Source organism: Papilio xuthus, unplaced genomic scaffold, assembly GCF_000836235.2.
Source record: "Papilio xuthus unplaced genomic scaffold, Pxut_1.1 DF826933.1, whole genome shotgun sequence".
Taxonomy (NCBI): domain Eukaryota; kingdom Metazoa; phylum Arthropoda; class Insecta; order Lepidoptera; family Papilionidae; genus Papilio; species Papilio xuthus.
This window is the reverse complement of record NW_013531716.1, coordinates 7,398,319-7,414,272: the sequence shown is the minus strand read 5'-3', so window position 1 is coordinate 7,414,272 and position 15,954 is coordinate 7,398,319. Positions and strand designations below refer to the sequence as shown.

At 34.4% G+C, this 15,954-nt stretch overlaps 1 protein-coding gene across 1 annotated transcript; it reads left to right on the top strand.

Moving 5' to 3' along the window:
- The first annotated feature begins 9,487 nt into the window (after positions 1-9,487).
- On the top strand, positions 9,488-15,841 carry LOC106121878 (uncharacterized). Its single transcript, XM_013317707.1, has 10 exons — positions 9,488-9,821; positions 10,056-10,190; positions 10,495-10,699; positions 11,311-11,608; positions 12,019-12,873; positions 12,971-13,289; positions 14,325-14,506; positions 14,675-14,860; positions 15,014-15,202; positions 15,480-15,841. The coding sequence occupies exons 1-10, from the start codon at positions 9,635-9,637 to the stop codon at positions 15,573-15,575; spliced, it is 2,652 nt and encodes an 883-aa protein (XP_013173161.1). The 5' UTR covers positions 9,488-9,634; the 3' UTR covers positions 15,576-15,841.
- The last annotated feature ends 113 nt before the right edge of the window (positions 15,842-15,954 follow it).

Genomic DNA, 15,954 nt, shown 5'->3' with positions numbered 1-15,954 from the left:
ATAAATTTGCAGTAAGAATTCTATGTGAATACGATTACGTATCAGTTCCTTAAACTGGACATTTTTGGCGTTTATTTTTGCGTAAGCTGGCACATAGTTTACCGTAATGTTAGTCATGTGACTTTCAATTTAAAATTACATCCTTTATAATCTATTTAAATGAAATGAAATGAATGAACAATGAAAAAAATATTAAAAAGTTACATTTATATTTTAACAACAAAGTACCAAAATACAACTAAATAAAATATTCAAAGATATGAATCTAAGTAACTTTCCAACAACTATTATTTAAAAGCCAATCAATTCAGAAGCCTATCAATTGTCGTAAAATATTTCATTTAAATATAAAGCAGCGACAAAAGCGGCTGTTTCGATTCGATTTGAGAAGACATGTAAATAACCCTAAAGAGCAATCATCAGAAACACATTAGCCCACTTACAGGAATCGCTTGTTGGATTGCAGCTGTCGCAATGACCGATAAAACAAACGACCTTAGTATATTTTCAAAAATTTATTTTTTTCATTGTATTATTAGTTTTTCTTAAATTAACATATACGTATTAAAATGTAGTATTAAATTTTTATAATATACAATTTATTGCGTGTTCCCAATTGGTAATGAATAATCGATTATTTTGTAAAACGAATCTCGTTTTATTTAAATTAAGTTGTATCAGGCGTTACAGTAGATACGAGGCAGATAATAAAATACGTAAATCATTGCAAAGCGGCCGGTAGGGGGCGCTACGAATGCGGAGGACGAGGAGCAAGGCCCCCCCCCCCCCCTTGGATGGGAGAAAACGTTCGACGAATTACGTCCTCGCACGCTCGAGACAATCTGAATTATAAACAATCAAACAATTTATATTATAACAGCGTAAGGCTAAAGTAATTTTACTTAGTGTAGATTTTACTCACTAAATCTACGCTAAGCTCCTTTTCTGGCGAATTTTATTTCTTTAAAATTTATGTATAGCAATTTGGGTGAAAAAGTTTATGTGCAGTTTGTCACGGCATTGTCTTACTCGGCTAGTCTTACATATGTACTGAAAAATTTACGACTGAGCCCATTCAGAACAGTTAACAAGACAAATATGTTAAGAAATTCTGAGAGTTCTGAATCCTAAAGGGATTTTAAATAATACATGTCCACATAGGAAGCGTAAATTGCAATTCTCTTTGCAAATATTTGCGAGTGCAATGTTTTATACAATTTCCCGAAAACAAAACATTAATATCGTTGGCATCGACAATATTGGATATCGATTCATGTTTGTGTATCCAATACGTATCCAAACATAGCGGGATTTTTATACCATCGGGAATACATTAAAGGTTATTTCATCATAAATATATTTACTACACGTTATTTTATAAAACAAAATAACAGCAAGTGTTCCTAGTGATAAAACAACTTAAAAAAACATATCCCAACATATGATATCACATTAAATTGGGCAAAGTTTGAAGTGAAATGAACTTGGAAAGTTTTCGTCTATATTGTAACACCCTCATTTTTCAAGGTGCGTGTCCTAAAAGCCTGCAGAGGACAGCGCAACTTTTTCACGTTAGAAGGCGCCGTTACTCTTCTGCAAATATCAACTTTATCATACACTTTATACCAACTCTTTTTAGGAAACAAATACTTGCTAGTTTTTGCCCGCGACTCCGTCCGCGCGGAATTTAATAACATAACAATAATAACTGATTTGGTAGCCTATGTGTTATTCCAGACTATGATCTACATCTATTTCGAATTTTAGCGAGATCCATGCAGCCTTTCTGGAGATACCTTCTAACAAACATTCGCATTTATAACATTAGTAATATATTTATCATAGTAAAACTTGTGTTTGTCTTTTTTAAATTAAAAAAAGGATTTATTAATGATTTATTATAGTTTGTGTATGCCCTTAAGTATGTTTAATATAAAATGTATTGGTTTTGGGAGGTTTGAAGTGGCAGTACTCATATACATTATTCACAGTAGAAAACAAACCAATGCATTGTTAAGATTAATAGCTCGCTACAAAGCGCCGGACGAAGCGGTTTAGGTTCGCAATTTGTTATCCTTTCAGAGGCGAGCTCTAAGGGGGCTGAGCTCTAAATGTCGGCAGCTGAGTTTAGACTACAATCATTTGTCTACTTCTTTATCTAGGATCTTGTTTTGTTATTTTACAAGCCAAAGTAAACGAGTAAATTAAGATTGAGTGGAGATAGTCTCGAAAGGTTTTACAAAAACAAATAGAAGAATATTGAAATGTTTTCTAAGTCTATAAATATACAGTGGAGACGTAATGAGACATTTTAATTGTATAAAATTCTATGAACGTGTATCTTATGAGTCTATCCTTTGTTGGTCTTTTTATTTCGTGTCAGTATAATATTAAAGTAAAATATAAAACGTGTAAGCTACATCATCAACATCATCGTCATCATCATAATCAGCATAAATTCTGCTGGGCGTAGGCCTCCCCCATCGATTGGCACAAGTAAGTAAGTAAGTTACATATAATACATATATCATTTAAATCCATTTTTTTTTTGTTTCAATAATTATTTACAGAAAATAACAATGTTTAAGCATTAATATTAGAATTCATAGTCTTTTTATACGATTACCAATCCTAACATATGGGATAAAATCCGCCTGCACAGCGCGGCTTAATAAAGCAATTCTTATTCTATTGCATGTCGGATAGTTTTATTGGCTTGGGAGATATTCCTTTCCTACGAATGCTATCTAATGCGACATCTGTCGATAACATTTGAAATTGTTCTTATCTGCTGCTCGAGTGATGTGCATTTGTCTTTGATAACTAAGAAATTGTATCTTTGATAAAACAAAAAACTATATACAGCGTCTAAGGAGACAGAGCTTATGAGCTAAACTAACCGTAAGCAGGAGGTCTGTCATTTGAAATGCAAATATAATGACTCTCGCAGACGTTACATCATTGAGTCTTACGAGACTGCGACGAACGATGCATAAATATTTCAGTATGTGAATTTCTTGAAAGGGTAAAGTGTTGAATAAAGTGATATTGCTTTTCTCTGTATGTGAATCTTATGCTTATACCTACACAAGAAAGATTCTTAAGAAGGAATTGTTCTATTTGTAACTTTTTTCAGTTAATTTTCTATAAAAAATATCTATGTAAGTATAATTAGTTACTTTTAATGTTATTTGCTGGTAAATACTAGTTAAATAGTACATTGAACTAGACGTCTAGACAAATTGAGTGCGTTGTTTGAAGCAAACATTATTTAAAGGCTAACAACAGCTAGATGTAGTCATTTGATAAGTTTATAAAAACCAGTCGCAACCTTCGACAGTAATATTTGATTATTTGCAGTACAATGTTATTAGTTTTAACTTTCGTATTGCTTGTTTACTAAACGAATGAAATGGTATTATAAGTAATTAAACTTAGAAATATTAAATTAGTACGTAAACATTAATTTTTCTGTACATATAACTGGTTTTTTTATTAAAAATGTTTTCAAAGGATGTAACATTTATAAATTACATTGTTTTGCATTTTATATTGAGTACACTACATGATTATAACTATTTTAATTGTTAGCTGAGAACAAAAACATGTGTTCCTACGTAAATACAATAGAACTCGGTCTGTCGAGGACACTGATATTTAAATTATTAAAATCCATATCATTGTTATGTGGATAACAACAATGGAGGAACATATGAATTCATAAGAAATATTTTATAATTGTAAAACAAACATTTGGTAATTCCACCTCAAGTTACGTGATCAAAAGATAGTACGCGCTAGAGTTGTACGTATTAAGTTTATTGGACGTGAATTTCTGAGACTAAAATCCCCGTTTACAATACATTGATATCTCTGTTTTGTCAAAAATGAACAAGAATGACTATATATTGTATACAGATATTTTGATCTGAGAAACCAGCCTTTAGTAACAATGTAAAACAGCTGAATTCTGTGTATTTATTATAATAAAGTAGCATTTATAGATATTGTTGGAGTCCAACAACAATATATCAGTTTCGTAAATCATAGAACCGACAAATAATAAAACTGACAAACAAACATTGTACTCGTACACATAACGAAATCGACAGGAAGTAAACAGACAGACAATTTAACTCGCTCATCTGTGATAATAATTAACAAACTCTCAAGAAAACCAAATTGCCTGTCGAACAACAACTGGTGCAAACTGTTAAGTTACCGTGAATTCCTTCACTTCAACTTAAATTGCTTAAATTTAAACTTCATCCTACACTTTGAATAGGTACAGTAACATATGTATCTGTACTTTCTCCAACTATAGTCTGTTATATATTTAAGCAATCTATTATTAATTTTAATAAATATTTAAATAATTTAAATCGAATTCATCATTTGTTTTCAAAAAAGTTTTAAAGAAAAAATATTACTAAGTACGTTACATACATTCTATTTTTAATCTATAATATGTTTACCTTTAATTGTTTTATTCGTAGTAACCAATACTTTTGTAATAAACAAGAATGTTGCACAGCCGTGATGGATAGAGGACAGTTGTATTAGGTAAAAAGCTTTTACTTTGTTAAGGTACAGTGTTATGTTGACGTAATGAACGATTTCAAAGTTAATATACATGCTTTTATAGTAATGAAAAAATAAAGTTTTATAATATGTGATATAATAAACTCAAGATATTTCCAAATCAATAAAATTCAAACTGAAATATGAATAACATAAAGCAATAACTGTAGAGTTACGAAGCTGTTTGTATTTATGTACAAGGAAATAAAAATGTAATAAAGCCTTCATCTGTACAAATACAACATATAAATACCCGTCAATTTTACAGCTTTTATATTCTGCGCGTAAAATTTTAAGACGTCGCAGCGAAGTGACTGTACGTTGTATAATGTTGTTCATATAATGGTTGTTATTACGCAATAATATATAAAAGATATATTTAGAAAGAAAATTACGCGTATCGACCAGTGCAATACCACGATCACACAGAAGACAAGTCCAGTTGAAGTAAATCCACGTTTCGTTTGACAAATGTGGGTGACGGAGGCCTAATTTTACTCCTCTTTTCTTTTCCATCCATATCTTATAAGGAAAGGATGGGAAGGTGAAGTGGATTTGATAGAGGAGGAAATGCATGAGACGAAGAAAAATTGCCTTTCTGTGCGTCTCCTGCTCCGTACATCTGCAATGTAGAGAGTTCAGTTCCCAAAACAACATAACATTAAGTTGTAGATTCAAAGTTTAAGTAGTCTGTTTCCCCCAGTGACCGTCTGTTCCGAACTGTGTTTTCTCAAAAATTTGAAAAAACAATAAAATCCTGAATAAATATTCAAATAAAAATCATGTTACTTTATGTGATTATGTAAAAATTATAATCGCGTTTTGGTTTTCCCTTTGACACTTGTGGTTGATGAATGGTTTTAATCTGCTTTTGTCGAAAACAGAGGCCGGGAATTTATTAATTATATCGTTCGGAAAATGTATTGTTATACATTATATTATATTCTTTGAGTCTGTTAATTAATCAAGTCGTGTCTCGTTAATTAACTGTCGATAAATAACAAAAGGAATTTTGAAATTAACAATTAGCTATTTTCATTTTAGAATTAATTCAATTTATATATATAGTTAATTGTGTCAAATTTTCTCACAAATTATAACATTAATGTATTACCTACATTTACAAATATTATTTTAGGCGTAGTTACATTTTAAGCGAACGGAGATTTTAATAAATCGTGGAATGAGAAGAGATTGTACTCGTAGTTTGTGACAGAGAATATGTCTCGACTCCAGGCCGGACCCGCGACAAACAGAGCGGAATGGGACGAGGGTCGACCGACGCCCGCACGTATTTTAAAATGGAATTTTTTAAATAATACGATGTCAGTATAAAAATTGTGTTACCGTCGTAATATCCGTGGGTTTCTGAGATGAAAATCTGTCTATAAAACATCATCGTCCCTGTCATTTTCTCTGACAAAACAGATTGAGGTTGAGTATTGTGGTCTCCGAAACCCACGGTAAGGATCGTAAATTTTTACAGTCCTTTAATGTTTATTTCCATACAAAACATACACTAAGTGAGACTTAATAACGTTTAACGTTTTACGTGAAAAATACGATTACTTTTCCCTGTCTGCAACATATTGCATTTTTAGATTAGATCCGATCTTTTACTTTGTTTTAATAAGAAAAGACAAGTCATCGTCACTTTTAAGCATTAAGTTAGTAAATAACACTTTACTTCTCTTGATAATGGTTCAAGTTTATAAAAAAGTACATGAAATAGCACAAACTTTACTAAACTTAGTCAAGTTATAACAAAGTCTTATCAACAATGAAATGATCTTTATTAACGAGTTCTCCATAAAGTTACTGATACAATTAGCTATTGAAATAGATTTAACCTCCAAAGTATCTTGGAATTCGGGACAATCGGTTTATGTTGAATATGAGATTTAATTAAAAGTTAACATTTCTAAGGAAAATGTTTTCACACAAATACTCAGAAGAATCATGTTCTGTCACAAGTTCGAAAGATATACAAAACATGACTTCACTTTATTCAAATATACATCTTGTTATAAAAGTTTGTTTGATAAGAATTGTAAGTATATTCGCGGTAAAGTTTTGTTTTTCAACGCTTGCGTTAATAAAAGAAATGTTTAATTTAATAAAAAAAAACTTACTTAAAGATACCAAATACAAATCAACCAAATTTTTTAAGTGATCGTTTAAAAAAAACTTTTTTTAGTAATCTAAATAATACAAAATTTTAAACAGATGTTGATATGTTTCTACTAGACTTGAAATAAAATAAGTACCATGTAAACAGTAGTAGAGCGAAGTGGACAGCAGGAGATTTGCTTTAGATAATAAATAGTTTATGCACATGTTTAGCACCAGAGACAATATTTCATTTTATATAAATCCTCGCTCTATGCTCTCTGGAACAGTCTGCCATTTTAACATATATAACAATTAATTTAATTTTACATGTATGCAGAGACATGTATAGAACATTAATCACCGAGGAGCACACCATGTCAGGATTTACGACCGCGCTATTGATACATTCGTTTTGTAATGGCTTCACACAGGGCTGGTTTTAGCATTTCCGGTGCCTGGGGCAACATTTTTGCGGCGACCCCTTTTTTGGTATCGGGGGAAATCTTCTAGAGATAGAGTATCTTAGGAGGCGCCGCAGTCGCCCTTCTATATTATATTCGACTTAATGTAAAAGAAAAAGAAGAAAAATTTAATCAACCACATTATTTTTAATGTTTCAATTCTCCTAATCCTTTTAAAATCAATAACTTAATCATGCAAATATTCAACAAAAACAATTCATTATATATGAAAAGCGAGCTTTTCATTTAGTTAAATCAGGTCAGTGAACTACCGCGTCGAGGGACAACCCTATCGAATGAATTTTATTTTCCGTTATCATGCGATCTTATATATTATTACGTAGGCAGGCGCTCGGGGAAAATACATAGACAATTTAATTCATAAAACAATGTTATAACCTGAATAAATAATTGTAAATTTTGTGCATCATCCCCAAATCACCAACATAATTTTATTCATAAAATCACACATTGTACTATTTACAAAATTATAAGTAAAACACTAAGATTAATAAAGGCTTTCTTAGCAACACAATTAGAACAAAGCTTTGATGGAGAAGCGGAGTAAATTATATGGGAAAGATTGTGTGGGTTGTAGACAATGAAACTGAATCAGGCAAGTCACGACTAGCAGCAAAACAATGGAGAGTTAAGGAACAATAAGAAAATATCTGAGAAACTTTAATATTTAGTAAACACAGATGTGGAATCTCTTCTCTATATTGTAAGTGGACTGACTGAGCGGTAAGTCTATTCAACTTAATACACTTGCGGTATATCTTTTTAACGTTATACACTTAAGTGTTACTGAGCTAAGTGTAACGTATTTACAAAACGGACATTTATCAAATACACAGCAATATTATATAGACGTAAAGTGAATAAAAGTGTAAATATAAGTTAAAAGCGTACATATATGACAACTCCAGTAATACTTTTATTTCTTCATTCTTGGAGCTTTTAGATCAAAGCATTAAGCTTTTATTGCGTCGAAAGCTCGGCCGTTAAGCCAGGCGACGTCGTATCATCGAACTAGGTCATCGGAACTTGCACGTTGTGGCCACAAGTTGCCTACCTAACATACCTGTTTATTTACCTGCACTTGTGAACTTTGTACGCTAATAGTGTTTATTTGGCTTCATATTTGATAAATAATATTATGGGGAACGTGCTTATTTATATAAAAACATTTCAAGTAAAAACTTCATTTACGTATCGATGATTAGTTAGTACCAGTTGGCACCATATCGAACGCACAATTTACAAACCATAAAAAATCGAGACGATTTTGAAATATAATACTTTAAGTGTGTTCAGCAGTAACACGTGACGTTTCCGAATAAAGATTAACGATGAAAAGCTTTCCTTGAGAGTCGCAAAAACCTTCACGTCTTGAGTCCCCGCCGCCTCCCCCGTTGCAGGTAATCAGACCCTCGTCCCGGGCCGTATTAAACGCCGGAATCAGCTCCCTCTGAATGTGTAGAAAGGGGTCAATAATAAAGTTTAAGACACGATCCAAACTACACATGGTACTTTTTCAATCTTATTGCTGCCTATGTACATACATACTTTAAATATATAACTAATATAATATAACCTTCCCTTCCTGAATAAATTAAAAAAATATTCTAAAAAGTACAATGTAATAAAAGAATAAAAAAATAACAAAAACTAAGTTCGTTCGTCATACATAGACTTTTCACTCTAAAAATAATATTAATAATTTCCGCGCTAAAGTTATTTTTATAAACGACACATTGTGTATAGACTGCCTTAGAATTGCTAACTGTTTCAATCAACGTAAAGGTCTAACTATAATGTCTTGGAAGCTTTCAAGTCTCCCATCACGCGTATGTATGTTGATTACTTGTCAACTAGATATTATAAGCTGGAATTACTTTCTTGTTTCGGTTGTACCTTGTACCTACAAAGTAAAAGAGGTGCACGGCTCATAGTAATAAACGCTTAGTAAATTGTATTAAAACCATAATTTATTAGGCCACAAATTCTTTATGATCAACCACATGTAAATAATAATCATAGTGGTGTTTTTTCGGGGAGGCCAGCCAGGCCGCCCAGCAGTGGGCGTCACGTGTATATCTGTCACCGTAACTTTACACTGGACCATATATTCTTCGTTTTTCTGAGAAAATATTATAAATCACCATTTTTCGATATTGATGATTTATGTTTTGAAAATTACAGCCACTGTTGTTGTGAAATTATTTTTTTTACATAACTTACTATCAGTAAACGTTTTTTCAGTTACTTACTCTATGCACCATCCTTTGAAGTCAAACGTCAAAGTCAAATTTATCTGTCATTATCAAAGCGTCACGCATCCGTCATAGTGCTTGGCATTAATGTTAATGTAATTTTCCCCTTAATAACTAAATATTATTTTATTATGTTTATGAAATCGTATCATTAAAACTTTGGAAAAGCGTATTAGCCAATTTTAGAATTATAATCTAATCAACATGAGTAAGGCAAATCCGCTCTCTGGTTTACTGGCTAATTACGGCGACTCCGATGACTCGGACGATGAGATGGTTCATGCTTCATACGGTGTACCTAGTAAGAAAATTAACACAAGCGTGCCTCCAGTAGGCCAGGATCCTACTCCCAACTTCGCTGGTATCCATCCTGCTCCAATACAGCATTGCCGTGAGTATCTAAACTTTATGAAATATCCTTGTCAATCTTAGCTAAATATCAAAGTCAAAAGAAATGAATTGAAAGGGGGATACTTTCCATTCATTAATTTTCTATATTGTTATGGTAATTCCGAGACAAAATGCCAAGACTAGTGAGTTGCAAATTATCATGTTGCTTGTAAACTCTTTTAGATTTATAAAAGTTTGTGAGAGTGAATATTTAAATAGCTTGTTTGATTTACAGCGTGGTCAGCATGCTATGACGAGAGCAGTGGATTTACATATTATTGGAACCAGCAAACAAATGCTGTAACTTGGGAAGCACCTCCGGAATACTTACTTGCTTTGAAGATAGCACAGCAACAGCTGCACTGTGCAGGTAACTAAATATGTGTTATCAATACAAATATAGGAAATGTGTTAAATTGAGATCATGTTAGCTTTCACACAATCCATCCATCTCTTCCCAATCCTACCTCTACTGATGTATCCCTTCACATTCATATTTATATCAAATTCCCATTGTCTTTAGTCACTCATACATCCTTGTAAAATGTCAATATTTGAAACAAATGCATTGAAAATTTAAGTTTTGTCAGTGAAAATAATAGTTGAGTTTATCAAAAAAAATGTTTATCTTTTTAAGGTGAAAAAAAAAAACAGTATTCAATTTGTGATTACAGGCTCAGCTGAAGTGTCCGCTGAAGAATGGCAGTTGTATCAGCAGGTGCTAGCAGAGAAACAGAATACACAGAACAAAATGATAGCCAAAGCTGCGATAAATAGTCTAAATAAGTCTTCCATAATTGAAAATCCCAGTCTTCCTGTAATAGATAATAAAAAACCTAAGACTGGCAAAAAGCGACCCACAAGCGATGATGAAGAAGAGTATGTTGTATTCTTTATTAAATACTAGCTATTGTCCAAGACTCCACACATTACACAAGAAGTAAAAAAAAAAAAACTCAATTGGAAGCCTTTGAGCTTTTCTAAACAATTCAATTTTTCTACATATATACCAAATTTCAGCATGATCCATAAAACTGTTCTAGAGATATCTACTAACAAACACTCATCCATCCATCCAAACATTTGATTTTATAATATTAGTAAGTTTAAAAATAACATAGCATGTATAAAACATAACAACACCACAAGCACAGATAAGACATGCATAAAGTGGAAATATTTCCATTAATGTATGTTTCATTTGACAAATAAGACTGTAGAGGTTTTATTTCCCTATTGTTCAAAGATGTTTTATTAATAGCCCGCGGCTCCGTCTGTGTGGAATAAAAAAAACTCAATTAGATTTGTTTTTCCCGACTGTGTCCTATTGTTTATATCATATTTCATTGAGATCCGTTCAGCTGTTCTGGATATACATTCAAACATACATTCATCCATCCAAATATTTTCATTTTTAATATGAGTAAGATGATTTGTAATTAAAACAAACCCTTACTGTAAATTTATAAAAGATATTTGTTATTTTCCAGAAAAATAGAATTAATAACATCATATCATAATTCTGACTCAGAGTCTAACGATGAAGCAGAAAGTCCTATAAAGGTGCAACCGATAGTGCCAATCATACAGCAAAAACCTGCTGTCAAAGTACAGAAAAATGTTCACAAAAAGCAAAAGATCAAACCTCAAGTAGAGTATGGACCGAGTATGCCACCTAATTTGAACTACACCGTGCCCATCGGACCTGAATTGCCACCTAATTTGGAGATCACGCCTGAACCAAAACCACCAGAGAGAAAAGTGGAAATTGTTGCAATTGAAAAGGAGGTAAATTTTATTTGCATTTTTTTCTATAAATAGGTTCTGTCAGTCCAGTCTATATCTTTATAATTCTTGCAAATAATACGAGGCCAATGATGAAATAGCGCTACTGATATTTGCGCAAAGAATAACATTTTAGCTTTACTGGATGTTAATTTTTTTTATATCGCCATTTGTAATTATCTTACTCCAAGTTAGATAACTTCACATGGTTTGATCTTGATTTTTATTCTATACTTTTAGTTTATTGTTTTAGTACTTGATTAAATATTTTGAATAATGTTTTCCGGTAAAATTGAAATGTTACCACGCACAATGATGGTTAAGTTTTCAATCTGAGGCCCATTTTAAATTGCACAGTTAAATTATCTTACTAATATGTTATAAATAGATTAAAAATAATATTCTTTATTCAGCCTGAGAAAAAATCCCCAGTGTCAATTGACAATGAAGACAGTCAAGATGAGATTTCATTGCTTAAGAAATTAAAAGACAAAGCTAAATTACTAGAAAAGTTAGGCGGGGAGTTGCCATCAGAACTACAACAAATAATAAAAGATGAAACTAATTTGTCCTCAACTGCCTCCCCGAGCTCCGTGGATAAGAAAAACATTGACATTGATGATATGCTAGAAGAAATAGAGAAGACAGAATTTCTTAAAACAAAACCCAAAGAAGCAAAATCCAGTAAAAGCAGTGTCAATAACTCTCCAAGAAGCGATGGTCATAGAACACCACCCTTAGAAGAATTAAAAACACTATTCCCGAGCACCAAAAATCATACAGATGAACCGATACCTTTATTTCCTAGTGTTGCCAATTTTGAAGACACAAGTAATAGTAAACCACCAAGTCCCGAACAAAAGCCTGCTCCGGAGAAAAAGGAAAACATGTATCTGATGGATGTTAATGAACCAATAGAGAATGTCGGCAGGAAGAAACTGAGAATTTCAAATTCAGTGTTGCCAGAAAGGAAAATTGAGAAGAGTGAACCTCCCGCATACACAACAAAATATTCACAATACATCGAAGGTTTCTCCGACCAGAGAACCGGTTTAGGGTTCAAAGAGGAGGACAAGTGTGACAGTCCAAAAAATACTATAAACTACGGCAACGGGTTAACTTTCACTAAGGGGGAGACATTGAACGAGGGCAAACAGGAGGAGGATCTGCAGGACCTGACAGATCTGATCGGAGCCAAGCTGAGGTACCTGAACGAGCTGCAGCCGTGTGTGGTGACACCAGTGCAGGAGATGCTCATACAGTTGCAGGTCAGACTTACCAAATTAATTATGTTCATTATTTTATAATACGAGGTAGAAAATAAGCAATTAATGTGTATGTGTGTGTATGTGTATGTGTGTACAGACGCTGGTGTCGGGGTGGGAGTGCGGCGGGGTGTGCGCGGGGTACGTGCGGCGCTGGGCGGGGGGCGCGGGCGCGGCGCTGGCGCACCACGAGGCGGAGGCGGCGCCGCCGGGCTGGACCTGCACCTTCCAGAGGTACGCCGCCACCACACTTCCACACCTCGCCCCCAACTTACCGCCGCTTTCCCCCAACTGCCCTTTCTCACAATGTGACAGCTCTACGCCTTATTTATATATTGCTTGTCTGACAAGCGTAATTTACAATAAGAAACTTTGCTTCGGCAACATTGTGAGGGGTGGCTTCTCGGTTTTTAATATAATCTGACATAAGTAGGGTGTTTCTTTTTTATTTCGAGACGCAACTGATAACGTGCATTATAATTCTTCTGAAATTGGTCAATTCATATTTATTATAATAGTATTGTGATTTATATATTATATATACAGGTTTTTAGTAAGATCAACACTTTACCAATATTTTTTAAATATCAGCTAAAAGTTTTTACGAATAAATGATAATTTTGTAGTCGAATGTTTAAAATTTATCAATAATTAATCGTATAGCACAATTATAAACATTATTGTCGTATAATGTAAGTTTATAATAAAAATTTAAAGTGTTTCGATTGATCGACGTGATATTAAAACTGTGATAAACTAAAGAAAATGCTCTGTGATAATAAATATTAATGAAAATATATAGTTTGAGTTTCCTTCTGTGTCATCCTGTCCGTGTCTATGTAAGGCTAGGGTAAGAGGGACAAAGAAGATGACGGAAGATGACAGATGACAGCGGAACAAGAGCAAGCTAACCAGAAGACGTCGCGCCGAGGACTTGGGTGAGGCAAATATGTTATTAGTTAACTTTTCATTTTCAAGATGTTACACTTTGGTCTTTTCCAGATTCGGCGCTCGCTCCCTGCGCAGTACCGAGCTGCGGCACTCTGTCACTGTTGTTGACGCTTTATAAGTGTTGCCGTTATCAACAGACATTTTTATATGTTGATATATTTTGGCAACATTGTTTTACAAGTTAAATTTTTCTTAAAAGAAAAGTTTTAACCTCGGCAATGGTGATGTCTAAAGTAGACATAAAATATAAAATGTATATGGGTTTAGTATGCACTCCATTTAATTCATGATTATACGAATTTGACTCAATTTCGAGTCTCCTTCGTGTGTTCAATATATTTATATTTATAAGTACACTAAGTGCGCCCGCTTATTTTTACATTTTGTTGGCTGCGTTCAATACATTCACTTTAATCAAATCAATTCAATTTATGTATTATGAATTTCTAAATAATTTAGCTGATTAGAAAGCAGTTTAATGCAGCATAATAATGTAAAATGAGTGGGCATAGTGTATCTCTCTCCACTGCGTGTGTTTGTACGTGTGTCGTGTCGCAGGAGTGAGGGGCGCTACCGGTACCGGCGCGAGGCGGACGGTCTGCAGCAGTGGGAGTATCCCGCCCTCGACAACACCGACATGGACATCTCCACCACGCCCCCGCACACCGCCACCCTCGATACTAAGGTATCTAACCTAACTACAACATCTCAACAACGAACAAGGAAATAAATACACTAAATTCGTTTTATTTACTAACTTTCATATCGATACTAAGATGCAAAAATATATTCCACTCTTTTTGACAATTTTGTGCTTTATATTTCCCTTTATGACATGTGTATCGTTTCTCAGGAGGAGGCGGGTCCGTCGCAACCGCCGCAGCCGCTCCCCGCGCCGCAAGCCGCGCCTCTGTCGCCGCCCGCCCCGCCCTCACCGCCTTCCCCGGCGCGCGCCACGCCCCCCACCCCGCCCCCGCCGCGCTGGCACGAGCCCCCGCCCCCCGGCTGCGACGACACGCCCCCGCAACCACCGGTACCGGTACTACACAATACACTATATCATTGCCACAACTAACTTCACCAAAACACAAATAGCAAACATCTAGTTGTTATTCATCAAATCTATTATTTAACTCAATAAAACTATCGTTGCTAAATGTAGTCAATAAATTAGCAATCGTTTGTATGGTAGGAGGCGAAGGCGGAGATCTGCGAGGAGCTGATGTGTTTCTACAACGACATCGCCGAGCTGGAGAAGCAGGCCGAGCCCCCCGCCCCCGCCCCCGCCCCCTCACCTCCCGACCGCTCCTCCGAGGCAAGGGACAGGGCGCGGGAGAGGGACAAGGAGAGGGACGCCAGGGCACACAGGAAGAAGTCCAAGGTATATACGCTGGGGGCGCCACTACATTTTTGACCAATTAACTAATTTTACTGCAACAATGTGCAACTTTTAGTGTACTTTTTTTTTTCAAATATCAAAATTTGTTAACTTAATTGTTTTTTTAGCTAGTTGAAAGTTTTTGGTAATATAGTAATGAAAAAAATTAAATTAAAGTATAAGCTAGATTATAAAAGCCCAAAGTACCGCAATTTGCTTATAGAGGTTTCTCGCTTATCTAATGTCTAGTCTATTCTCAATAATATTTTATCAATTTCAGGTGAAAATATCGACATCTATGGGTATGAAGCACAAATCTGTGTCCAGTCTGGTGGCCAAGTGGCAGCAGGTGGCAGACGAGATCCACTCCGAATGATGTCTGTCACCGATCTCACCGATGCCACCTATGCCACCGATCTCACCAATGTCACCGATGTCACCAATGTCACCAATGCCACCATTGTCACCAATGCTACCAATGTCACCAATGCCACCAATGTCGCCAATGTCACCGCTGCCACGAAGTAGCCACGAGAAAGCTGCACTACTGTTGGAGATCGCAAACATATTTGCAAACATAAAGAGCATTGTGCCTGATAATTAATTTCTTTATTCAATCTACATCTATAATATAATATAGTTATATTTGATAATTATGTCTGTTTGAAAATAGTGTAAAAATAAGTTTATCTAACCTCGGACTATGATATTTATTGTTGCTTATTTACAATAAATTATATATTTACTGTGAAATT

Bases quoted from the DNA above. Each gene is read 5' to 3' on its own strand.
- LOC106121878 (XM_013317707.1), top strand. From the start codon at position 9,635: ATGAGTAAGGCAAATCCGCTCTCTGGTTTACTGGCTAATTACGGCGAC. The intron at 10,700-11,310 runs GTATGTTGTATT...GTTATTTTCCAG, and splicing joins ACAAGCGATGATGAAGAAGA to AAAAATAGAATTAATAACAT. The intron at 13,290-14,324 runs TCTGACATAAGT...ATGTAAAATGAG, and splicing joins CTTCTCGGTTTTTAATATAA to TGGGCATAGTGTATCTCTCT.